Source organism: Hesperophylax consimilis, chromosome 18, assembly GCF_061612785.1.
Source record: "Hesperophylax consimilis isolate HC1 chromosome 18, BYU_Hcon_1.0, whole genome shotgun sequence".
Classification (NCBI taxonomy): Eukaryota; Metazoa; Arthropoda; class Insecta; order Trichoptera; family Limnephilidae; genus Hesperophylax; species Hesperophylax consimilis.
The window spans coordinates 9,286,345-9,313,853 of NC_142853.1; the positions used below are offsets into that span (position 1 = coordinate 9,286,345).

The 27,509-nt window shown below is 36.6% G+C and overlaps 1 protein-coding gene across 3 annotated transcripts; it reads right to left on the reverse strand.

Annotated features, from left to right (window-relative positions):
- Positions 1–1,607: 1,607 nt before the first annotated feature.
- On the reverse strand, positions 1,608–23,830 carry LOC149415326 (zinc finger Y-chromosomal protein 1-like). Of its 3 annotated transcripts, XM_089642291.1 has the most exons (8): positions 23,362–23,830; positions 22,731–22,862; positions 19,752–20,199; positions 19,135–19,328; positions 18,462–18,565; positions 6,113–6,265; positions 5,642–5,864; positions 1,608–2,238 (listed from the first exon to the last, which is right to left on the reverse strand). In XM_089642291.1, the coding sequence occupies exons 1-8, from the start codon at positions 23,482–23,484 to the stop codon at positions 2,014–2,016; spliced, it is 1,602 nt and encodes a 533-aa protein (XP_089498417.1). In that variant the 5' UTR covers positions 23,485–23,830; the 3' UTR covers positions 1,608–2,013. The 3 variants fall into 3 exon arrangements, with proteins under 3 accessions (XP_089498417.1, XP_089498418.1, XP_089498419.1); XM_089642292.1 differs by lacking the exon at positions 6,113–6,265; XM_089642293.1 differs by lacking the exon at positions 19,752–20,199 and having other exon boundaries at positions 23,362–23,491.
- Positions 23,831–27,509: the final 3,679 nt, after the last annotated feature.

Below are 27,509 nucleotides of genomic sequence, written 5' to 3' on the forward strand. Positions count from 1 at the left end.
GCAACTGATTTAATAAATGTATATACATAATAGATCGACGTACTAGTAGGTATATGATTAATTTTAAATCTTGTGAAATGTTATTGAAATCACTGCTTTTCACAAATAATATTAATATTCTCAGTATCGCCCTGGTGTAAGACCACCATGCTTGAAATGGTTTTACTTCCCCTCCCTACCGCCTTCAGTTTCCCCCAATTGAGGATGCCATAGTCTTACTTGAAATGGTTTTACTTCCCCTCCCTACCGCCTTCAGTTTCCCCCAATTGAGGATGCCATAGTCTTACTTGAAATGGTTTTACTTCCCCTCCCTACCGCCTTCAGTTTCCCCCAATTGAGGATGCCATAGTCTTACTTGAAATGGTTTTACTTCCCCTCCCTACCGCCTTCAGTTTCCCCCAATTGAGGATGCCATAGTCTTACTTGAAATGGTTTTACTTCCCCTCCCTACCGCCTTCAGTTTCCCCTAATTGAGGATGCCATAGTCTTACTTGAAATGGTTTTACTTCCCCTCCCTACCGCCTTCAGTTTCCCCCAATTTAGGATGCCATAGTCTTACTTGAAATGGTTTTACTTCCCCTCCCTACCGCCTTCAGTTTACCCCAATTGAGGATGCCATAGTCTTACTGGATCCAGACGGTTGGGACTCTTGTGCGGTATTCATATTAAACAAATGGCCGCCAAAGGAACAATCAACTTAAATTTTAACCAAATAGCTATTTAAATGCATTATTTTCCATTTCCAGTAAATGAAATAGTTTTTTTCATTATTAAACTGGCAAAAGTGTTTTTTAAATAATTTACGTATATTAATTGTGTGCCGTGTATCTGTATATTTAGCATCAAAACCTCTACCATAGTCACCTCAAGTGGTTCACTACATTTGGTGACTTAGCATGGGGTGCCGGGTTCACAGGGTGTGGTTTGTCCAGGACCTCGATTCTCGACGAAGTCATTCCACTCAAACAACGAGAGGTTCGACCCACTTGTTGTTACAGTGGAATGACTTTTGACGTTTGGCATATGGAATTATCTACTATTAAAGTATTTATTTATTAATCAATATCCATTTTCTCCCCTTCAAAGTAATCCCCCTCAGATATAATGCAATTATGCCAGTGCTTCTTCCAATCCTCGAAGCACTTCTGGAATGCGCTTTTCGGTATGGTCATCAGCTCGTTCTTCGATTCTGACTTTATCTCATCAATTGTGGCAAAATGTGTGAGCTGGTGCATTATCGTGATGCAAAATCCATGATTTGTTTTTCCACAATTTCGGAACTAACTTCGCTGCCACATGTTTCATTCACCCAAAACATCCGAGAAAATTGCATGGCATGAGCCGATTGATATGCCAACATCCTCTGCAACTTCCCTAATAGTGATTCGACGATTTTCCAAAACCATTTTCTTCACTGTTTCGATGTTTTGTTCGTTTGTTGACGTGGTTGCAACTCCAGGACGCTCATCATCATTAACATCTTCTCGGCCTTCTGTAAAGCGCTTGTATCACTTATAAACACTTTTTTGGAAATTATGATTTTGTTTTATAGATTATGAATGAAAAACATTTTAATACTTTTATTTATTTATTTTAGTGACAAGGAACACCAGAAGGTATTCCTAATGGCGTACACATGAGATCCCAGTGGCAGATACACTACACTTCCTGCTTGTCTTCAGTGCTGTTCTTCTCGAGCACACCACCCTCGTGTTGGCACCCTGCGTCTGTACTGCACAGCCACAACACTTGGTAACAATACAATGTCATAATAAGACAAGGAACACAAGAAGGTATTCCTAATGGCGTACACATGAGATCCCAGTGGCAGATACACTACACTTCCTGCTTGTCTTCAGTGGTGTTCTTCTCGAGCACACCACCCTCGTGTTGGCACCCTGCGTCTGTACTGCACAGCCACAACACTTGGTAACAATACAATGTCATAACAAGACAAGGAACACCAGAAGGTATTCCTAATGGCGTACACATGAGATCCCAGTGGCAGATACACTACACTTCCTGCTTGTCTTCAGTGGTGTTCTTCTCGAGCACACAACCCTCGGCTGCGGTGCTGGTGTTAGGCACCCTGCGTCTGCGCGCGCCCAGCTTGAGGTGCACGGCGCGCACGTGCGTATCAAGCGCAGCCTTCTGGCGAAAGCGGTCATGGCAGACCGGGCACGCAAACGGCTTTTCGCCAGTGTGGATTCTAATGTGGTTCTGCAGCACGTTCTGGGCCTGCAGACAGCACAAAACATTACAAAAGATTAACATAACCTAACTTCTGAAAAATTCATACCGATCTTGAGACGAAAACACAACCCACACAGATGCATTGTATGCATACAGCATCTTTCAAAGTTTGGAATTGTCTTAAAAAAACCTTAAAAATTAAACTGTTTTTCCTGTCAAATTACAATTGCATAAAATGTCAATGCATGCGTTAATCATAACCTCACATCTGAATGTGCAATAATTAGTGTCAATTCATGCGTCAATCATAACTTCACATCTGAATGTACTATAATTAGTGTCAATTCATGCGTCAATCATAACCTCACATCTGAATGTGCTATAATTAGTGTCAATTCCTTTGATTATATTGATTACATAAATTTCTAGATTGAGCGTTCGAGCGACGAAACGCCAAAAAAATATCAGCCAACTGTTGGCTGATAAGCTCGTTCAGTCCTCTCAGTTGCGAAACTATCGCTGTGCGGTAAACACGTGTTGTGTGACATTTGAAAATGACGATTTGCGCTATAACAGTGTGCAGAAATTACAAAGGACGATTGAAAATAACTAAAAATGTTACCTATCATAGGTAAGTTACCTTTTCAAAGACATATAATAACCATTTAGTTAAAGAAACAATTCAGTTTTAATAGTGTAATTTAGTCTTACCATCGTCTTGACAACGCCATATTTTGACGCATTGTTTACAGGGTTGCCTGTTCTTCAAATTAAAATACCCACATAAGGTAAAAATTGCAAGGCGCAAATGACGCCGTTCTATTTATAAAGAACATTAACTTTAAATTCAGTAAATTTAAATGATTCATCTCTTTAAGAAATATAAGAATCTAGTAAATAAAAAAATTTCCCATGAGTGCATTGTTAATTTTAAAATAGGTTTTAATAATTACCCAAAGTACACTATATATAATAATATTATAAATGTGAAAGTTTGTCTTTGTGTTTAAGTGTTTGTAAATTCTTCACGTTGACACTATATTTAAAAAAGTTATGAATTCGAAATTTGTTTATCTATTAAAATTACAAAAAAATGTGACAGGTTTGTTTGGTGAAGTATCGAGTAAACTTTTAATTTTATTCATGCATATTTTACAGAATACCTAATGATCCTATATTAAGAAGTAAGTGGATAGAAATAATAAGAAAAAGCCGCGGAGAGGATGTCTGGGGCAACCAGCTAAAACATCTGTTATTTGCTCTGATCATTTCCTTGCCAAAGACCTGTATTTTGTCAACAATCAAAAGCGTCGAAGGTTGAAAAAGGAAGCGATCCCGTGTAAGGTAATTTTTTAAATTTGTAATTTTGTTTTTAGCGGCCCGTACCAAAAGGTGCCAAATATCGTGTTCATGTATTTTTCTTCTATAATTTACAGGCATTGTTCTTAACATCATTAGAAACAGATGATGATGATAAGAGTAACGATTCAGTTGAAGATATAGAAAAAATAAGTGAATGTGTAAAACATGTTTTAGATGAAGGGGTAAGTTTTTTTAGTTTAATAAGTAGTTTTGATAAAAAAAAAATAAAAAAAAATAAAAACCCTTTTTTTAAGATATTGTTTCTGGGTGTTTCGATTACTATTTTCTTATAGTAAACCTAACAAATTTTCTGAATCTGTCGCCTGTTTTTTATTTGTAAGAGAAATCTGAATGTTCTTTGATAATAGTACCCAAATTATATATATATAGATATATATATATTTTTTTGTATTGTAATATGAAATATGAGTTACATTATATATACATATATATTTTACAAAATATTATGAGTCCGGCATTACGCATGGTCTCCAGGCTTTGATAATTTGTCTCCTTTAGCATTTCCACGTGATGCATGAATTTCGGATATATTCCGTATGATCACATGTAAACGTACCTTAGGAATTTTTTTTGAATTTGGTCGATCATATTTATGTATTTAAGTTGATAAGGTATCCAGACACTACTTTTTAGGTGGGTATAGATTTACCTGGTTGTGGGCCACCTTCTTTAATTGATGATGATAAAAATTTAAATTTAGATACAGCGATACCTGCAAGCCATTTGGCAGCGTCTAGGAATGTATCTTTCTTATTTTCCGTATTTCTTGTTTATTTGTTAAAAATAATCAAATAAAAATAAATCTCTTTTAACAATGATTTTCTTTTCATTTATATCATTATATTTATGTAGAAAACTATCTTACTTAAATGAATTCAAAATTAAACGAAATCGAAACATATTTTTTCCCAACTTTTTTGGGAAATACTAGGGAGCTGGTATCACTCAATACGTCTACAGTGACGTTAAGCGCTTACGTCAACGATATAAGTTGCGTATACTTGTGTGCGTGACACGCACACAAGTATTTCAAATCTGGCCTGTTCTTTCTGTCGGAATAACAGTGCGACACTCTATCTAGACATTTATATAATCAAAGTTCAATTCATGCGTCAATCATAACCTCACATCTGAATGTACTATAATTAGTTTCAATTCAAGCGTCAATCATAACCTCACATCTGAATGTACTATAATTAGTGTCAATTCATGCGTCTATCATAACCTCACATCTGAATGTACTATAATTAGTTTCAATTCAAGCGTCAATCATAACCTCACATCTGAATGTAGGTCCTATAATTAGTGTCAATTCATGCGTCTATTATAACCTCACATCTGAATGTACTATAATTAGTGTCAATTCATGCGTCTATCATAACCTCACATCTGAATGTACTATAATTGCTCCAAGTCGGTGTTGCATTGAAATGAATATTTTTATTTTCACCTTATTAAATTTTTACTTTTTATTATCAAATGTGACCAAAATCGGTCATTGGATAAAACAGAACATTGACAAATGAGAATGTGATAAAAAATATGCCAGGATATGTTAGGTTAGGTTAGGACCTTAACTTAACTGTTAGGTGTCACAGGTGTAAAGTGATCGGATCATAGTGCAGACTCACAAGTTTTTAAAATAAAAGTCGAAATTAAAATTAAAAATACAAAAGTTTAAATAAAAGATTGCCACGGCCGAGAATCCTTCCTCCTACGACTGCTTGTGAGGAACTTAACCGACCATTACACCACCAACTATTTATTGCCACAAAATGCACCCAGTTGTCAGGTATTCACAATTCAAACCATTCATAACCAGTGGCGACTCGTGACTTTTGGGTGTACTAGAATGCTAATATTACAAAAAATTGGCATCATTGATGTTGTTGCCGAAAATGACTTTTTATATTTTTTCGTTAATTAGGTTTTATGTAAGAACATTTTCAGGAAATCCGTACGGAGCATTCATTGCACTCTATCACATTCAAAAGTCACGAGCCGCCACTGTTCATAATCCCGAGCAACACTCGATACACGTCAGCTAGTAATTTATAAAACTCACCCTAAATTTTTTATCACAGTAAGTACACGCCCACTTGCGCGGCGGTTTGTAGCCCATGTGTTTCTTCTTGACGTGGGACTGCAGCGAGTCCAGCGTGGCATAGTTACCTCCGCAGCTGTGGCACGTCAGCTGTTCCACGCGCTCATGCACAGCGCGCGCATGCTGGGAGAGCAAAGCAGGGCTGCGGAAGCGCCGCACCGAGGGGCACGACAAGCACTCGAATCTGCAATTAATGTGCTTTGTTGTGTTTTCTTTTTCGAACACCGTTTAGATCATATATCTCACCATGAGAGTAATGAAGACAAGGATTTCTCAGACCATATGAGCTGTTTTCAAAAGTGAACAAACTGACTCCACGGGTAATAGCTGTTTGTGCGCAAAACCAAACTAATAATCCTGAGAGAGGTTTAACTAGATATGAGCGAATTGGCAGAATGCTGCCTGCTCACTCTGGTATTAGGCGGCACTCACCTGTAGAGGTTGGGATCCCGGTGTCGAGTGGTGCGGCGAAAGTGCTGACGCAAGATGTACGCCGACTTGTAGTGGCGGTCACACTCGACGCAGTAGTGGACCGGGAGGGGGGAGGGCGACGGCAAGGGCGGCACCGCGGCTGCTTCGTGACATCTAAATCATAAAATAATCAATAATAATATATGTCATTAACCCTTCTCTTCCTGTGCTTAAAGATCCCTCGAGCTCCGGTGTTGTGTACTTTGCTGCTTGCAAAGGACTGCGATTTTGTCCGAATTTTAAGAATAGTATCCTAGTTAGTGGTTAACCCTTGGAAAGCCGGTGATAAATTTCCAATCATCCGCCGTAAGCTGGCTGACATTACTTCCGTAATAACTTACTTATTATTTTGCAAAATGACGTTTTTGTAAATTGTTCCGTTTTACTCATAGACTAAATACAACTAGACAAGCCGTGTAACCATTGAAAAATAACATCAACACAATTTTGGTTTGGTTCACGTGCACATTTATGAAAAGACGCACGCATTGTGTCGCAATGCGAAATGGGCACTGTGCATTGCGTTTTACCTTTTGTTGGTCTAGAGTTAAGCTATTTTGCTTGTCAGCTATGCTGGGCAAGTTCATTTTTTCAATCACAAAAATAACCCAGTTCCAAATATTTTAGATTGTACCTATCGCGGACTTTATTTTATAAAATGTAATCAGCTATCTGAATAAAAAAAAATATAAGTACCTTACCGATAGATTGAAGGCAACGCATTAACAAATATCAGAAATTAATAGAATTTCACTAACGACAAGTAAATTTTCTGACGTCATCTTTCAAACAAGTCACAATAATGACGTCATGCAGTGTATTATACGCTTTTAACAAATACATATAAACAATAGTACATGGCACGAGCTTGCCACATGATAATTATTGATGTGTTGGTTAAAATCACGTATTCTTACTTGATGCGCGCAAAAAACTTTAGAAGTATTGGTTATTTTTTAGTCTTGTCTCTATTCAGGGTTGTATTAAGTCCACAATTATTTGCATGTTAAATTATATGAAAAAATCGCGTCGTTGAGTAATTTAGTTTGTGTTTACTATTTTCATTACATTTTTCTTTTCATTGAAAAAATATATATTACACTTACCTTTTTTTATTATAACTATTGCTGTAGAGGTGATGAAGGTGGTGGAAGATATGTTACATGAAAAAGAACGTTCATGTAGGCTTAAAATGTTAGGTACAGGAATAAATATTTTCTATATACATACCGATAATTATTCTTAAAATGTCTTATTTTCGCTTAGGTTTCCCCACAAACCGAGAAAAAATTGAGAAATGGATATAAGCAATCCGGATTCAATTTTGTGAAAATAACTAGGTAATACTTATTATATATAACATTCGAAAAAATTCCCCAATTCCTCGTATATGTGCACAATCTAATACAAAATTTTACAGCATTGACATTTTTGGTAATAACCTAAAGAAATATCGATATGAAGTAATGCGTACGATCGATTATTAATATGAGAGTATGGAATGTATCTTGAGCATCTCCTATCCTCTTCCTATTTTCCTCTTCCTCTCCCCTTCCTTTAACACCAAATTAATTTCAAGATATTAAAACTTCATTTCTAATGAACTTTAACGTAAGAAACTTCTGTGGGTTGACTTCAGTTAACTTGTATATTTATATCTATCATTGTATATTATATAAAAGCTGATTGTTTCTTACAAAATAAGTAAATAAATATTTACAAATAGGGAAAAAAAAGTGTTTGCTAATTTATTTAAAAAAGCAGATTGCAGGCCTTTAACGAACGAATGAACAATGAATGAACAAAAAATGTTTTTATTTTTATTTTATTTTTTTATATTAACTCCGCACAGGAGGCCCTGAAGAAAATAATTTCCCTCAAGGCCTATGTCATCTTTGGGGATGCTGTGTGGAGGGTCTTTTTGTAGAGAGGAAGGAGTGAACATGGGTCTTGAAGAGTCCCATGTTGTAGGAGGGAGGAAACACAGAGGCCGGCAATTCGTTTCACAGCCGAGCTGTTGAACTTAAGAACGAATCGTAGAAGCGACCCGTTCTCATGTGACAAGTGTCAACTGTGTACAAATGTTGGGCGCGCGTTTGGCTTGTTTCCGACTACGCACCGGTGCCGAAGGGATCAATGACGCTAGTTCTTCAGAGCATCTTCCATTGTAATACCGATAGAACAAGGACAGCATACCTACCTGACGCCTGTGCTCTAAAGATTGCAGTCCGTTTGTTAAGATTGGGGAATCTATAAAACGGACCGCCCGTTTTTGCACAGAGTCTAGGGTTTTTTTCAGGTATTTAGGGGCTCCGGACCAGAGATGGCTGCCAAATTCGACAGTAGGGCGCACTTGCGATTTGTACAGGGTCAGCAGTTGTGTATTATTAAAGTATCTGCGGGCCCTGTACAGTACGCCCAGCTTCTGAGAGGCCAACTTTACTCTGGCTTCGATGGAGCCCCCGTACCTGAGCTGGTCACTTATAGTTATACCAAGCATATCAATGGAAGGCCTGTTCGGAAGATTGCTTCCGTTGAAGGAGACTAGATTATCATTTGGATCCCTTTTAGACGTAATCAGACAGGATTGGGTCTTTGAAACATTAAATTCGACGAGATTATTTTTACCCCAGGAGGAAATACTCTCGAGATAACCGTCCATTCTCTGCTTCAAAGCCCTCCGAGCCGTTGGAGTTTGTGTGCCCTTTGGGGGCTTGTCAAACAAAAAGCTATCATGAACTGTACTGTCATCCGCGTAACAATGAATCGGTGCACATGTCAAAAGGTCATTGATGTGCAACAAAAACAAAGTCGGAGACAGAACCGATCCCTGTGGGACGCCAGCATTTATGGAGTGCGAGGAAGAGGTGAAACCGTCAGCAACCGCCTGAATCGACCTATCCCTTAAAAAGTCAGCAATCCACGTACACAGGGATGCGGGAAGTCCGTAAGAATGCAATTTGTTGACAAGTCCTCGGTGCCAGACCCGGTCAAAGGCCTTGGATATATCTAGTGCGACGCCCCCAAACATGCGTCACATACGCGAGAAGATCACCGCACGAGCGGTTCCGCCGGAATCCGTATTGACGGTCGTTGATAATTTTGTTCTTCTCGAGGTATGTGAGCAGTTTGTCGTTGATCACACGTTCCATCACTTTGGACAGAACTGATGTGATCGCTATGGGGCGGTAGTTGGCCGGGTTGGAGCGGTCACCTTTCTTGGGAATAGGGTGAATGACCGCTTTTTTCCAACCAGAGGGGGGCCGTTCAAGTATTACGTAAGCAGATTTATTACAATTATTTACCCCCTCTTCCCCCTTGTTACCAAAAGTAAGCAAAGCTCTTTCCCCCCCCTCCCATGCTTACGTAAAAATTGGTACCTATATGCATTTTTCTGTTAATGTATTCTGTTTTTTTATTGATTGATAAGCAGCACTTATAAAATAGACTTAGGATAAAGGACTTTAATGTACATAATATTCATTTAAACAAACTTTATTGACACAGTGGGAATCCCCGAATATGTATTCGGTTTTCAAAAATAGACAATGTGTGGGTTGCCAATGTGTAAAAAACATTACTACTGCGGAGCAGTGCTGGCGTAATTACTATCTCGACCCCCCCACCCCCCATGTCATCAAAAATAAGCAAAGCAAAGACCCCCCTGCCCCCCTATAGTGCTTACATAATACTTGAACGGCCCCAGGGCACAGTGCCACACTTCAGGGACATTTTGAAGAGCTTTGTCAAAACTGGAACTATTTCCGCAGCACACCTCTGCAATACCAGGGAAGGTATTCCATCAGGTCCACTAGCTTTGTTAACATCGAGCCCCCGTATGACGTGGAGTACATCCCGATGCCGGATCCTCAGCTTTTTCATATAGAAGCCGCAGTGAGGAACCGACGGCGGAACAGCACCTCCGTCGTCGAGGGTCGAGTTTTCCGCAAACATTTTACCTAGTAGGTTAGCCTTTTCGGTGGCGGTGTTTGCTAGTGAGCCGTCAGGTCTGGTAAGAGGTGGCAAACTGGGTTTGCAAAAATTTCACCTATTGAGCCCGCAAGCGACCAGAATGCTCTGCTGCCATGCGGGCAGGCAGCCAGCTTTTTGCTGATCTGCAGGTCGTGTTCGAATTTTGACCTTTTAATGATTCTCTTGCATTCCTTTGCCGATTTGTTGTATGCTGATCTGCTTTCGGGCGTTCGAGATGTGTTGTAGGCTCGGTAAGCCGCGTTTTTTCGTCGAACTGCTTTGGAGCATTGTCGACTGAACCACGGCTTTGAGCCCACACCAGTTTCTTTAGTAGTCGATTGTATGAAGCCATCCATCGCCGATTTGATGACTTCACCAATCTCCTGGGCACATCTTTAAGGGTCCGAAGTCCGAAAACAAACAGCTGACCACAGAAAAGTGTTGAAATGGGCCCGCATACCGAACCAATCTGCTGACCTATAGTGCCACACTTTTCTCCTCAGCCTCTCATTGGTTGGTCTGAGGCTAATGGGGATTGATGTCGTCACTAGGCAGTGGTCGGATGATCCCAGAGGCGCTGTGACGTCAATCTTATAACCGTGTGGCACAGTAGTTAAGAATAGGTCTAACAGATTGGAGCGGTGAGTCTGGACATCAGGAACCCTTGTAGGCTCCTGAACCAATTGCTCTAATCCGTAGCAAATGGCAAAGGATTCCGCCTGTCGGCCAGCCGAGTCCGTTGGGCCTGAGAACTTCAACCATGGTTCGTTATGAACATTGAAGTCCCCCAGAACAACAAACTCGGCCGAAGGGTAGCGGGGCAAGAGATCATCAATAGTATCGCTCAAATGTTTGAAGAGTTCGGAAGTGTCTGATTCGCTATGGTTCTGTGAGCGGTATAGACATGCGTAGAATCTTGCCGTACTGGCAAGATTGACGCGCACCCACATTACGTCAAATCTGGAGTTTTCCAGACTCAATAGTCGTACACAGCTGACGTCAGCTCGACTATAGAGGCAGACTCCTCCTTTGAGTCGGAATTTGCTTGCGAGGGTAAAGCCCGGGCAGTCCAGATAGGAGGAGTCTGGCGGCTCGGCTATCTGAGTTTCGGATAGGAAAAGAAGGTTGGGACGTTTTTTTTTTTTTTTTTTTTAATGTATATTTTATTTAGTTATAAGAGTTTACATCTTATACCTAATATATTATTTTCTATGACTACTACAATATTATTTACTTCTTACATACTAAAATTTAGATTTAACAACATTGAGACATAATCCACGAAAAACTGCAAGATTTTTAGCTTCCTTAACAATTACCGGGAGTTCATTGAACATTTTAAAACCTTTATAATAAATATTGTTTTGTGTTTCTGATAAGTGTGTTTTAGGAAGCCTAAAATCGTTGCAGTTTCTCGTAGGATATAAATGAACTGCACTATTAATTCTAACATTCTTTGACATATAGTCAGGTAACATTTTATTTTTTAGCTTATAAATAAACACTAAGGTATTATAAACTAATCGTTGCCACACACTTAAAATATTGAGTTGACGTTGCATGGTTTTTATTCTGGTGTACCTGCTACAACACAGTATTGACCTCATGCCTCTGTTCTGGATTACTTCCATTCTCTTAATTTGGGTTTTGTTACTTAGAAATATTACACTTGTACAATAATTTAGATGGGATGCTACAGTGGTATTGTAGACCAATATCCTTGTTTTAATGTCCAATTTTCCTTTTATCCTACTTAAGAAATTAACCTTTTTCGCCATTTTTTTATTTCAAATTTCAAAGTTAGTGTTAAATTTTAACTTGTTATCTATTATGATTCCCAGGTATTTAATTTCTTTTACTTCTTCCATATTTTGATTGTCTATATTTAGGTCAGTATGTACGTTTAGTTTTTTCCCTAATACCATAAATTTACTTTTAGTTACATTTAATTTCAATTTATTTATGTTTAACCACTTAGATAATTCATTAAGTTCATTTTGTATTTTTGACAACGCATCTTCAATATTATTTGCTATAATATATAAAAGTGTGTCATCTGCAAAAAGTTTGATGGAACAGTACTTTAAGCACTTCACTATATCATTAATATATAAAATAAATAGGAGCGGTCCCAAAACAGATCCTTGAGGAACTCCAATGTTGATTTCTTGTTCTTCAGAGATAGTATCTCCAATTTTGGTTTTTTGTTTTCTATTTTTTAAGTAATCAATAAACCACTGCAATTCATTAGCACGGATTCCTATGTCCTTCAATTTCATTATTAGTCTTTCTCTGTCTATCGTTTCAAAAGCACGTCTAAAATCCAAGAACACTGCTATTGTGATTTTCTTCTGATCCATAGCTGTTTTCCATTCATTTATCACATAATTTATTGCTGTTTCACAGGAATATTTATTTCTAAACCCAGATTGTTCTTTTACTAGGATGTTATTTTTTTCTATAAATTTACTCATCTGTTCTTTCACAATGCATTCTAGTAATTGTTCATATTTAGGCAATCCATTTATTGGTCTGAAGTCTTCGAAATTTTTAGCATTTATTATTTTGGGCACTGGTGTTATTATGGAGGTTTTCCATGACTGCGGAAAAATTCCCTTAGTCAGAGATTTATTTATTAGTGCAACTAATCTGTCTCCTATAGCTGGCAGTGCATCTTTGATTATGCTTATAGTAATTCCATCCGGCGATGATTTTGGTTTCATTGTTTTAATGATTTTCATTAAATACTCATTGTCAATTTTACTAAACCTGAAAATATTTTTATTCTCTCTTTTTTCCGATGATTGAGAAGAGGTATCTGCGACTAATGGAATACTCTTATTTATGTTTTCGACACTAAGTACAAAATTTGTGTTAAATTTTTGGGCTATTTTAAGTGTATCATCTTCAACTCCATCTGGAAACCGAACTTCCTTAATGTTTTCCCTCTGTTTGCCGCTTATAATTTCTTTAAGTGTAGTCCACATTTTTCTTGAGTCACTTTGAGAGGTAATTATTTTTTGCCTGATATACGAATTTTTGGTATGTTTTATTTCTGTACTGTACATGTTTCTAAGTTTCTTATAAGTTTCCCACCTTTCTTCAGTGAATTGTATTTTACAGGCTTTATAGACTGTATCCCTTTGTTTTTGTAGAATATGTAGGGATTTCGTATACCATTTATTTGTATCTTTTAATATAATATTAGTTAAAGGCATTAGCTCATTTACTACTGTTTTCAGATGTCCTACTAGTTCATCGGCTTTTCCGTCTAAATTTCCTTGGGTATCGCAGATCCATTTTTTGTTTTGTAATGCTGTACACAATGTATCCTTATTATAGTTTTTTTTTTTCTATACGTTATATTTCGTATTCCCTGTGGCTTCGGACTTGTGGTCGTTTCAAATATTGTTAATATATTTTCGTGGTCAGATATTTTTGGAGTATCCATAACATTAACATTCAAGTAAAAATGATTTGTTATGACTAAATCAATAATGCTTGCTGATGTATTTGAGATTCTAGTTGGTTTGGTCACAAGTTGTTTCATTCCTAGATAATTCACTAATTACGTTGGGACAAAAGATGGTGATGGACGGAATTTAAATTTGTGTGCAGGCCGCAAATGTTGGCAAAATTTACCAACAGTTTTGGCCCGCACCGGGGACGCCTGCTACTCGCCGCTGTAACGATGTTAAAATTGTTGTGTTGTATGTTCATGAATTTTAAGTTTTTTTGTAAGGGTAGGAGGTGAAAGGAAAGGTCTGGAAAGGAAAGGTATGAGGGGTGGGTAGGAATCTGGGGTTCAGGCTGTCCAGGAGTGATGAGCGTTTGGTTCCAGCCCACCCACTGCGGTGCTAGGCGATAGGCTGGGAGAGTCCGGCTGGAGAGGGCATCCAATGCGCCCCAAACGCTGCTGCTGGGTCCCCTCCGGTCACGAACCGGCACAACAGCAGTGGCGGGGTTTTTTCACTCGCTGATGGGGCAGCCCACCCTTAGTCGTGAGCCTGAGGGTCGGGCCCCTGTACTATCGAGCGGCCCGGACAGCGGTAACCGGTTGTAAAGGGTCTCCCTCAACCAGCATCTCCCAACCGGCCCGCCACGCAGAAGGTGGGCCAACGCACCCGCCACCAAGACCCGGGCAAACCTTAACCCATGAACCCGGGCACCCCTGCTAAGTCACCAAACGTAGCGAACCACTTGGGGTAACCTGTGGCAGAGGTGTTGGTCATCCAATAAATGGTTCCCAGGGCGGCGGTACCCATTCCCGCCTACCAAATTGTGGTTGAACTTTTAGTAAATTTCGAATACATTCATTATCACGATGTCGGAACAAGAGTTTTTCTAATTTATTAAGGGATTGCAGGCCATTAACAAATGAATAAACAGGTTTCCTGTTAAATTGTTAGTAAATTTCGAATACATTAATTATCACGATATCGGAACACGTTGACTGTCCCATCATCAGGAAGCCATTTATGCTCAAATCATTTTCATCCCAAACGTTTAGACTGCAATTTCCTTCAGGTCCTTTATAATCTTTGAGCATTCTGTGTGGAGGAGAGAATGTAATATACCCACAAATTAGGTATCGTTGCTTAATCTGAGAAAGGTTATTTTAATTACTGGTTGTTATTGTCTAGCTTTGATTAAGCACCATCTATATATTTCACAAAAATGGTACTACAAAAATAAACCGAATAGGCATTTCTCTGAAATCGTAAGACATTACAGCAGTTAATATACAAAATAAATGTGGGTCCGATCGGCATGCATTTGGCAAGGTTGTTGGCGCGGTTCACTCCAATCCTTGGGAAGGAAGGTAAAATCATAATTTTTTCCGTAGATATGTAAAGTTGTGCCTATAATAAAAAAAGAAGACAAACACAATGTAAAAATGTAAAAGCTTATTTAACCTCTCAGAAAAGGACTTTTATTTACTTTGTGTTCCTTTGCGAACTGTCAAAACGCGAAAATTTTTGTGTTATTCACGAGTTTTGTTAAAAGATTCATAACTCACGTTTTGGGAAACGTAGCCTCATTCTAAAAAATGTTTTGGAAAGATTATGAAATTCACTATCGTATTGTTTTGTTATACGTAAATATTTGCGTGTCTAAATATACATTTTCTGAAAACGTCAAAAATATGTAAAAATCGCTGACCATTATTTCAAAGCTGTGAAAAATGTACTTTTTTCTGAGTATCATAAAGAAATAACACTTTATATATTGAAGAAATATAATTAAAAACTATTAGTCACCTCAAAATATTAACCGTCCAAACTAAAATATTTTTAATAAATTATTTAAAAACGCAATAAATTATGAACGAACAAGATGACAGATTCAATCGACTCAGATAATGCACCTCTACATTCCATAGATATTCTTGAATGCAGACGCGTAGCGTTATTCATTATCGATACTCTGTTTTTTAAATCATGGCAATCCGTATACTAGTGATGGAAATAAATCGATTTTTGTAAAATCTCGCGCGTTTACGTGAAAAGACGTACTAATGTCTTGACCGCTATTATCATATTTACGTCTTTTGACGTTCTAATGTTCCGAGTGGTTAATGGGCATAAATAAATTGATATTATTACCATGTAACCCCCACCCTCCCTTGTCCCACCCCACCATATGATTTCTTTCGCTTTATTTTGATATTATAATTTATACATTATTAATAAGTACCTAGACTAGTTTTTTATAATTCTGTCTTATAAACCTAACGAAGCGGTTAAAAACAAAATAACTTTTCATCTGATTAAAGTGTCAAGCCACAAAGTAAACGGTTTCTTTGATAATTATATACTATTTTATATAAATAATTTTGTAAATTCATAAAACTTCTACTCAATAGTAAATATGTGTACGTTTCCCGTTTTGGTTCAATATGTAGTGTACAGAATCCAAAACTTAAAATGTGAAAATAAAAATCATTTTGTGGTATTTATTAGTCCTTTACCTGATTCAGACCTGGTTAAGCAAAAAATGTTATTTGGTGACGGTTTTGTATTCAAATTACAACAACAACTCGGTAACAAAATGAACGCTGTTGGCGCCTAGCATCGTGCTACCTACCTTTATATCCTTTGTAAAATTATTGTGGCCTATCGACCTCTCCCCTCCTCTCCTCTCCAATGCCGACGTTAGTTGAGTTAAAATATTCATCCTGTCAACATCGTTTGATTACGGAGCCCCCCTTTATCGACCGTGTCGAAAATCAAAGCCATCGTGAGCTCGCGCATGGTGAAATTTGTGATTTGTTGTGAACCAGCGCAAAGAAGGATTGAAAACCGTGGAAGAATAGAAAAAGGTAAGTCGGCATTCCGAACCTTTCCAATCTTATTATTCCGCGTTGCGACGGTGCTATATCCGTCCCCAACAAACGCTGTTCCTTGGTTTCGCTTACGAGTTCGAACGTTTGTACAAGGAGTTTAAACAGAGTTGGGTTGTTAAGTTCATCTCCATATTTGTGACGTACGCTATGTGGTGTCATTTTTAAAATGGATTTAACTAGACAAGGCTAATCTAGTATAAATACATCAATGGTTTTACTAGATAATGTGTTAATAGATTAATAGAAGTAATATAAAATCTACCATATGTATTTTCCCCAGAATAGTTAATTATATTCAGAGAATTGATTAATAAAACGTATTTTCAGGCTAATTTGTTCGCCTTTAGGAACACTTCGTATGGTCTCGTCGAAATTGTTGTGTCTCCCTTACTGTCATATGATCTAAAAGGTGTTAGAAAGAGAAAAAACCACGCTTCGTATTCAAATCAATAAGTTAACAGCAGAGGAATTAAAGTGTACACCTCTATGAAATTCTTTATTAATTATTTTTAAATGAAATGACTAAAAGCGAGTTAAAAGAAATGTTTATAAAGCTGGGTCCAGACATGTTCTTTTGTCCGTACCGTACCTCCATTTCGTATCAGCGTCGCGATCAAGAACGCTAGTTTGGACGCCCGTTCGGTACGGTACGGTGGTACGGCGTCTCGATAAGGATAGAGGTACGCTCCGATCCATCGCGAGTCGGTTTTTCGACCCGTTCAAAGGCGATACGGTACGGGTCTGCGCCAGTCTGGACGTGTTCGCGGCGTGCATTGGTCGTGTTCTCTGTCACTACCCTAACCAGCGTGAAAAATGCAGTGGGATAACTATAATATTGTGAAGCTTATCGATGGATATAGGGCCAGGGAAGTTCTGTAGGATCCTATTACAATAAAAATATAGGAATTATTACAATAAAAATATAAAGCAAGATGCATGGGAGGAACTGTCTTTCGAAATGGAGTGCGGTGTCGACGATATGAAGAAGAAGATGGATGCTCTTGATCGCGACGCGGATACGAAACGGAGGTACGGTACAGACAAAAGATGATGCGTCCAGAGTTTTTGGATCGCGACGCTGGTACGAAACGGAGGTACGGTACGAACAAAAGAACATGTCTGGACCCAGCTTTATAAATTGTCTAAAAAAATATGTGTTTCTTTTTTCGTTTTCACCAATTTTAGATCAGGGTTTAGATGAAAAACGAAAGGTGAGCCATTTTTGAAGTTTTTTTAAGTTTGAATTACTTTTTTTTGTTTAAAGTTTTAGTTGCTGTGGCTCAGTCTATCTGTGCAGATAGAGAAACAAGAGTGTGATGATTTTAAAAGATGGCGCTTTTTTTCAAAAAAAGTATTTTTTTACCTACCGCAGGTGAAATAATAATAATAATAATATTTGGATGATTTTTATAGGGCTGTTTTTGTGCAAAATCACCTCAAGGGCGCTGTACAAGTATATAATACATTTCTACAATGAACTTTGTTTGACAAAATAGCATGTTTTTACCTGTCAAAGGTGACATCTACATAATATATAAGTATGTAAAAACACACGCGTATTCGAATGCAACGTTTTGTCAAAACTTCAAAGCAATCAATGAAGAACTTTGGAAGATTTAAGATTTTGAACAAATGAACATTTACATTTTTATTTATATTAATTTCTAATAATAAAATTTGAAAGCGTATTTCAACAACAGTACTCACCTTCCGGATACATCCAGAAATATTTAATTTATTAGGAATTTATTGCAAAGCGGAAATACACACAAATTCCACGACCTTCTGACAATTTCTTTAAGAAATATAAGGGTCAATATGCCAAAGGCTTTAGGGGTTGAGGATGCGTTAGCGTTCAGGAGGTTAATAAAATTTCCTACAATTATCCTTCTATCAATATCACTATCAGCCTCCAAACTACAAAAAGAATACATTATAGAAGCACCCGCTGCGGTGAAAAACGTATTCTACATAATACATAAATGTACTTACCGTAAATGAGAAACCAGTGGAGATTTGCTCAAAAATTCATTCCCACATTTGTCACAGCAGAAGGTTTGACCTACTTCGTGGACAGCGCAAGTGTGTTTCGCTGCCTGCCTGTAAAAATGTAACTCACATTTTACATACCTCGAATCCAAATGCACAAACTCACTGTTTCCAATGCTGTCTACCATCACACTGAGCGGAAATATTGCTTGTGTCGTCATTGTGATGAGGAATTCAACTCACGAAGCAGGCAATATAGATACCACTTCCCCTCTGCCATAGGTCACCCCAAGTGGCAAGCTACAGCCGGTAACTGTTCATGGGGTGAGGTTTGTCTGAATACATCTGCCCATCAGTTGCGTGGCGGGAGATCCTTTGACTTCTGCAGCCGGACTCTCTTCATCCATCACCTTGCACCGCAGTGGGAGGGATAGATTCATTCGTCCGTCACTCCTGGACGCACTGCCGCTGGATTCCTACCCATCCTTCATACCTTTTACCTTCTCAGAACTTCCACCCTTTCCTTTTCTTAAGAAGACCCTTCGCAAGCATCCCAAAAGATGACATAGACCCTTTGTTCTTTCAACTATGAAGTAAAATTATTACGGCGGATTATTGATAAAAGTAGTTGTAGGATAATCTGAGAGAGTACTGTCATAAAAATACTAAAGTATACTTGCTTGAAGTTTTTTCCACAATCAGAGCAACTGTTGGATACCACCACATGTTGCTGTAGATGTTCAGTCAGTTCTTTCTGGGGCCAGAATAACTGGCGGCACACTGGACATGATAGACTACCAGGACTCTCTGGATCCAAAGAGGCTACAGCCTCCTCTTCAACTCTATCCACTCCAGACTTCTGCGGTGCTTCTGGAATAGATACATTTAGTCATATGTTATATTAGGAGATCCTGTGTTGAGGGTTTTTAAAGAAAAGTAAGAAGTACCATGTCGTAGGAGGGTGGAAACACGAGAAACTGGCAAATCATTCCAGAGTCGAGCTGTTGAACTCAAGAATGACCCATTCTCATGTGACAAATTTCAACTGTGTACAAATGTTAAGCGCATGTTTAGAATGTTTTCCGATTGCGCACCGGTGCCTAAGGAATCAATAACACTAGTTCCTCGGAACATCTCCAATTAAAATGTAGGTATAAGGACGGAATTCCCATTTGACTCCAGTACTGTAAAGATTGCTGTTTGTTAAAATAGTCAAATGTTTTTTAGAGCTCCAGACCAGAGGTGGCTCTGCCTAACTCACAAATAGTAATAATTAAAGTGAAGTTTACAAACCTTTAGCATCTAAAATACCATTAATTTGTCTTTTAATTTTTTTACATTTTGTCTTCCGTTTCGTTTTAATTTCTCTTTTGACAATACTTTTAACACCTTCAACAAATTTAGAATTTTCACAATCATCAAAATTACTGTTGTCTTTTTCAAAATGTTCTGATAAAGTATTATTTTGTTCTATTCCAATTTCAAATTCAATGTCATGTTCCACATTCAAATTTTCTTCTTTAATTTCAATTTGGTTTCCATTTTTGCTTTCCGTATCTCCCAACACATCTTGTGTAAAGTTCTTTGAAGGTTTTGCACCATGTGAAATGGAACTAATTTGCACAAGACTTGGGGAATCCACTTCTTGTGCAAATATGCTTACACATAGAGTGTTAGATCGTGAAAGTTTTACTCCCAAATTCAATTCTGCTCTTTTTCGTGTAAGGTTCTCCAAATTGACCTGTTGACAGTAAAAATATGAATAGCTAGCATATTTTATATATTTCTCTACTTCCTACACTAGCTTGCGCCGTGTTGTAAGTCTACGACTTCATTTTCAGTGTAATAATAAAAACAACATAAGAATAGTGTTGAATAAATCAAAATGATAGAGGTGAAAAATATAAAGGCTAGTAATAATTTTATTTACACATTTTTATATCTAGAGATTTTAAATAAATAAATTAAATGGCTAAATATATAATTACAAAAAAAAACATAGTATTAAAAAAGTTTAATAAAAATATTTTAAAAATTATCTGTCCGGGGTAAATTAAATTAAATTGACATAATGGAATGCAAGATATTATCAACCGCCGAGAGATCACTCGTTATAAGGTTTTTCTTTAATCCTTGTATTGAATACCTTTTGTGAACAAGACGTGTTTAGTTGGGAATCTAGCCTATTGTTTACAGGGTGTCTGGGGGGAAAAGTGCGCTAACTTTAGGGGATGATTCTACATGATTTTAGAAGTAAAAAAGATGAATAACCTTTTTGTTTGCATGGGAAAATAAATATTCTTTTATGGAAAAATATTTTTTTATGGGAAAATGAAAACTTCGAAAAAAGTTATTTTTCTTTTTACTTCTACTATCATGTAGAATCACCTCCCGAAGTTAGATCTCTGAGGCGTAGGTATGGTAAAACCATCTACAGGGCCAGCCCTATGCGGGCGCAATCGGAGCAGTTTGCTCCGGGCACCAAATTGCCAAGTCCTAACACAACGCCATTGAGATTACTTTACATAAAAACGGCGCTACACAAAAATACAAATTATCCGAATATTATTGATAACAGTGGCTAACCTACCTAGGCGTCTACTGGTTTTGACAGTGGGCGCCAAAAGTTTTACTTGCGCCAGGCACAAACTATTTATGACTGTTTTACAAATGCAGAGATACGGAAAGAATGGTCAGCTGGTGTAAACGGAACGAATAAGATTAAGAAAAGGTTGCTTAGATGGTTTGGAAATTTAGAGGAAATGAACGAAGGAAGGAGATGGAAGACATGGCACTAACGAGTGAATTAAATACTTAAGTCAGGACATGTTCAGATTCAGAGGAAATATGTATTAATGTGAAGGAATTGCCTATCCGTGCGGGAAACGCCGTGATGGTTAGTTATTTGAGATTAAATTATTATGTTAGGTTAGGTTAGGTTGGTAAGCAAGGAGTATGCAGAGTATCAGTCCTCTCTGTCTACCCCTGCAGTTAAACATCATGATGGTTAATTGGTCAGCCAGTTCAGTCTGATCACTTAACGTAGTCATTTCAACAAGAGATATTATTATGTTAGGTTAGGTTAGGTTGGTAAGCAAGGAGTATGCAGAGTATCAGTCCTCTCTGTCTACCCCTGCAGTTAAACATCATGATGGTTAATTGGTCAGCCAGTTCAGTCTGATCACTTAACGTAGTCATTTCAACAAGAGATATTATTATGTTAGGTTAGGTTAGGTTGGTAAGCAAGGAGTATGCAGAGTATCAGTCCTCTCTGTCTACCCCTGCAGTTAAACATCATGATGGTTAATTGGTCAGCCAGTTCAGTCTGATCACTTAACGTAGTCATTTCAACAAGAGATATTATTATGTTAGGTTAGGTTAGGTTGGTAAGCAAGGAGTATGCAGAGTATCAGTCCTCTCTGTCTACCCCTGCAGTTAAACATCATGATGGTTAATTGGTCAGCCAGTTCAGTCTGATCACTTAACGTAGTCATTTCAACAAGAGATATTATTATGTTAGGTTAGGTTAGGTTGGTAAGCAAGGAGTATGCAGAGTATCAGTCCTCTCTGTCTACCCCTGCAGTTAAACATCATGATGGTTAATTGGTCAGCCAGTTCAGTCTGATCACTTAACGTAGTCATTTCAACAAGAGATATTATTATGTTAGGTTAGGTTAGGTTGGTAAGCAAGGAGTATGCAGAGTATCAGTCCTCTCTGTCTACCCCTGCAGTTAAACATCATGATGGTTAATTGGTCAGCCAGTTCAGTCTGATCACTTAACGTAGTCATTTCAACAAGAGATATTTTTATGTTAGGTTAGGTTAGGTTGGTAAGCAAGGAGTATGCAGAGTATCAGTCCTCTCTGTCTACCCCTGCAGTTAAACATCATGATGGTTAATTGGTCAGCCAGTTCAGTCTGATCACTTAACGTAGTCATTTCAACAAGAGATATTATTATGTTAGGTTAGGTTAGGTTGGTAAGCAAGGAGTATGCAGAGTATCAGTCCTCTCTGTCTACCCCTGCAGTTAAACATCATGATGGTTAATTGGTCAGCCAGTTCAGTCTGATCACTTAACGTAGTCATTTCAACAAGAGATATTATTATGTTAGGTTAGGTTAGGTTGGTAAGCAAGGAGTATGCAGAGTATCAGTCCTCTCTGTCTACCCCTGCAGTTAAACATCATGATGGTTAATTGGTCAGCCAGTTCAGTCTGATCACTTAACGTAGTCATTTCAACAAGAGATATTATTATATAAGTAATAAGATTACCTGTTGTTTGTCCGAGTGTTTGAAGTAGAACTGGCGGAGAATTTGTCTGGCGCAGAAGGACATGTGGCGGAACCGAGATAACTTCCCCATAGCGTGACAACATTGACGGCACAGGTGGAACTCATTATCCAGCTGGAATCACCCATACATACAAAGTCAATCATCAACAAAGGAATCATGTTTAGCATAAAACAGTCCATTCCGCTTTATTGGGACACATTGGCCCCAAACATTTCGTCCCGAATAAGTGAAGTTAATCTACTGACTGTGGTGACATCCGTGATCTTGACAACAAAACAACAGGCAAAAAAAAAAGTATAATTTATTCCAAAGTCATCAGAGAAGCTGCACACATCAAATAAAAAGTATTTTCTGAGGCAATATTTATCACAAGCGATTTTGTACTTATTCTTCACAAACTATTTTCTCTATTTCTTTGCACATAAGGTCAAATCGGTTACATCTGATGATGGACACTGTAATGCTGTCCAAAACGTTGACTAAAGAAGGAGGAAGCGCAACAAGGCTCAAGAACTAAAAAAATAATCACCATTATACTTTTGGCTCTGAAAATGTCAAATCATTATAATACAGTTATGTTTAAATAGATTAAATAATACATTGATAATACCTTTTGTCCGGAGAGAATCTCAAAAATGATCCCATAATTGCTTTTCGGTGAAAAAACATCTACTTCTGTAGACAAGCAACATTGGCAAAGTCGAAATTCTAATGTTTCAACATCGTTTGCCATCTTTACGGTTTGTAGTTCAAAAACTAAAACACGGATCGGTCTTTATCATTTCTACACATCTGTCCCGATGATGGTACACTTCAAGGCTACCCGAAACGTTGCCTTAAATAAAAGAAGGAAGAGCAACACAGATTTATACCACAGGATTTTGAAAACAACACTATTCTTTAAGTCGTTAGAATCATACACGAATCAATCAAATCTACTTTTTAAAGCGTTTAACATTAACCGCTTCTGCGAATAAAACAACAAAAACAATCTTCCTCATTAAGAATTTAAGCATTTAATGGAAACAATGCAGGCGTTATTATTATTTAATAATTTGTTACAGAAGTATATTATTGATTATTGCTTGACATAATATCGTGTAAATGGCGTCAAAACTGACAGATGTATTGTTGTATTCCATAGAAAACGAAAGATATGAGCTGTGTTTCTAGTGATGGGTAGAATCGAAACATTTGATTGCGAAACGTTAGTTTAGTCATATTAAATTATATAAGTTTTATTGAAAGTTTAATTTAAAAAAGACTTCATATTTAATTTTTAATAATGTTAAATTATTATTGTGACAGCTGCATCGACTTTTAAATCCATTCTCAAACTATTTGAATTTATTATTAGTTGTAGTTCTGTGTTCTATGAACAGTGGACCTCGTTTCTAAAAAAGTATGATTTTAATTTTCAATTATAAATTAATCAAAACCAACATTTTCTCTCAAATTATAAGATTTGTGACTAGGTACATAAATACTACCTACTTAATTATAAACCAAAAATATTTTGTTTAAGTTTTTTTTATTTAAAATAATGAATTATACAATTTTTACCAAGAAACGTCACTAACCCAATTACAGTTAATTTTTTAAATCTTTTCAGGCAGGATGCAATAGGAATAATATTGATTAAATGCGAATGAGAACGTCGAAATAAAGACGACGATTTAACAAGTAAAAAATATCCTTACTAAAAAATTAAGACGGACACCATCTTGAATTGGAAACGGAACAAAAAACAAATTTACAGACAGATAAAATGCAAAACAGTCGAGTTACGACAAGACTTCGCTACGCACCGTCAATTATTAACATTTAGAAAAAAAGAAAAGGTTGGATATAAAAGTGCAAATAGAAATAAAATACATACGTAAAGAGACCATTTTTTTCAATATGTTTTCTTTTTTTTGTGTAATTTTTTTTCGGCTACTAAAGATTTAAAACCTAACTAAACCAAAACTTTAAAAACCATTGCAGATGGGTTTACGTTTTGACAAATTTTAAGTTTGTCAAATCAGAAATAAAACTGTTAGGAGTAGAACATATTTGATGCTTAGTTACAATTGGTAGAGTTTTTTTATTTTTTTTCTCATTACTTTAGAAGTTATTGCTAAATTATTTTGGAAGAGTATTAGATCTCAGAGGGCGTGTTTCACATAAATAGATAAATCGTTCACTGCTTCCAAAATTGACATTGTATTCAATTTAAAAAAACTTACATAAAAAATACCTTCAAAACTTACATAAAAAATCGTAAAAAAAAACATTCGGCTGAGATTGAACATAAAAATAATATTTTGAAAATATAAAAATGGCTACCGCCTCAAATAGTTGCTAAAATCCAACTAGAAATATCACGCAAAGCCGATTTTAAGCAGCAATTGAAAAAGGAAAACCGCCAATTATCGTTTGCCCTATAGATTGAGCGTTCGAGCGACGAAACGCCAAAAAAATATCAGCCAACTGTTGGCTGATAAGCTCGTTCAGTCCGCTCAGATGCGAAACGTGCGAAACTATCGCTGTGCGGTAAACACGTGTTGTGTGACATTTGAAAATGACGATTTGCGCTATAACAGTATGCAGAAATTACAAAGGACGATTGAAAATAACTAAAAATGTTACCTATCATAGGTAAGTTACCTTTTCAAAGCCATATAATAACCATTTAGTTAAAGAAACAATTCAGTTTTAATAGTGTAATTTAGTCTTGACAACGCCATATTTTGACGCATTGTTTACAGGGTTGCCTGTTCTTCAAATTAAAATACCCACATGTAAAAATTGCAAGGCGCAAATGACGCCGTTCTATTTATAAAGAACATTAACTTTAAATTCAGTAAATTTAAATGATTCATCTCTTTAAGAAATATAAGAATCTAGTAAATAAAAAAATTTCCCATGAGTGGGTTGTTAATTTTAAAATAGGTTTTAATAATTACCCAAAGTACACTATATATAATAATATTATAAATGTGAAAGTTTGTCTTTGTGTTTAAGTGTTTGTAAATTCTTCGCGTTGACACTATATTTAAAAAAGTTATGAATTCGAAATTTGTTTATCTATTAAAATTACAAAAAAATGTGACAGGTTTGTTTGGTGAAGTATCAAGCAAACTTTTAATTTTATTCATGCATATTTTACAGAATACCTAATGATCCTATATTAAGAAGTAAGTGGATAGAAATAATAAGAAAAAGCCGCGGAGAGGATGTCTGGCAACCAGCTAAAACATCTGTTATTTGCTCTGATCATTTCCTTGCCAAAGACCTGTATTTTGTCAACAATCAAAAGCGTCGAAGGTTGAAAAAGGAAGCGTATTTCTTGTTTATTTATTAAAAATAATCAAATAAAAATAAATCTCTTTTAACAATGATTTTCTTTTCATTTATATCATTATATTTATGTAGAAAACTATCTTACTTAAATGAATTCAAAATTAAACGAATTATAGGTCCCGCAAAATCGAAACATATTTTTTCCCAACTTTTTTGGGAAATACTAGGGAGCTGGTATCACCCAATACGCCTACAGTGACGTTAAGCGCCCTGTTCTTTCTGTCGGAATAACAGTGCGACACTCTATCTAGACATTTATATAATCAAAGCGTTTGCCATAGATAGGGAGATAATTATTAAATCCACGTATTTTCAAACATTATTCCTGTCCGAAAGGGTTAAAAGACAATAAGCAGCTGATATTCATCCCTTAATATTAATCTAACTAAGGGCGGCTTGAGTTTATGTAAATAATAAAAAAATATATTAATTAAAAATAAAACCATTATCCGAGTAATTTTGTTTTTTTTATTTCTTTTACATATTATATTGTTTTAAAGTATTAAAAGAATGCTGTAGGTATGATTAGAAGTTTACAACCTTGCAAAGTACTCCTCGATAAGGAGTGTTAGCTCCAAGTTATGAGCACCTCGCTGATGTTTTTATTGGTGTTGAATTTTAACTGAGGTTCAATTTCTTACACTAATAATGATGTCGTTTCTTTACTGAGACGAAATCTTCTTTGAACCTTCCAGCCACTGAGGGTTTCAAATAAATTTGTTCTTGTGTTTACTTCTCTGATTATAAACGGTCTATAATTTCCGATTTTCGATTTATAATTTCCATAATTTTATAAATTCTATAATATAATTTCTTCATCATCGTGAGAAAACAAATCCCAAATGTTCATTGTGAATACAAATTAAAATGAGATAGATTTTAACCACAATCAGAAATCGAAGGGATAAACAATAAAAAAATTGACATTACTGCTTTATGAGTAGGGCTAAACACGTTTAACTCGGTTAAACAGCCCCTTTTGGGTATTTAACTTTGACAGTTCTTTAAATGCATTTAACGAATTAAATTTTGTGGTGCAAGACGCCAAGTCGACTTAAATCAAATAATGTGTTTAAAATGATATTTAAACGAAATTTAACTTATGGTGCAAGCCGCCCTTAGGGTCTTAAATTCATTTAGTTAAATAATATTTAAGATAAACTTTGCAATAGTTGGTGCAAGCCGCCCTAAATCTGAATCACAAAATCTGACCTAAATGTTAATCCCTAAATCTGACCTAAATATTAATCCCTAATCTCACCTTAATATTACTAAATCTGACATTTATATTAATCCCTAAATCTGACCTAAATATTAATCCCTAAATCTGACCTAAATATAGATCTCCAAATCTGACCTAAAAATTAAAAAATAACATAAAATATAAAAGTTAGGACTCAATTTACTCGGAAA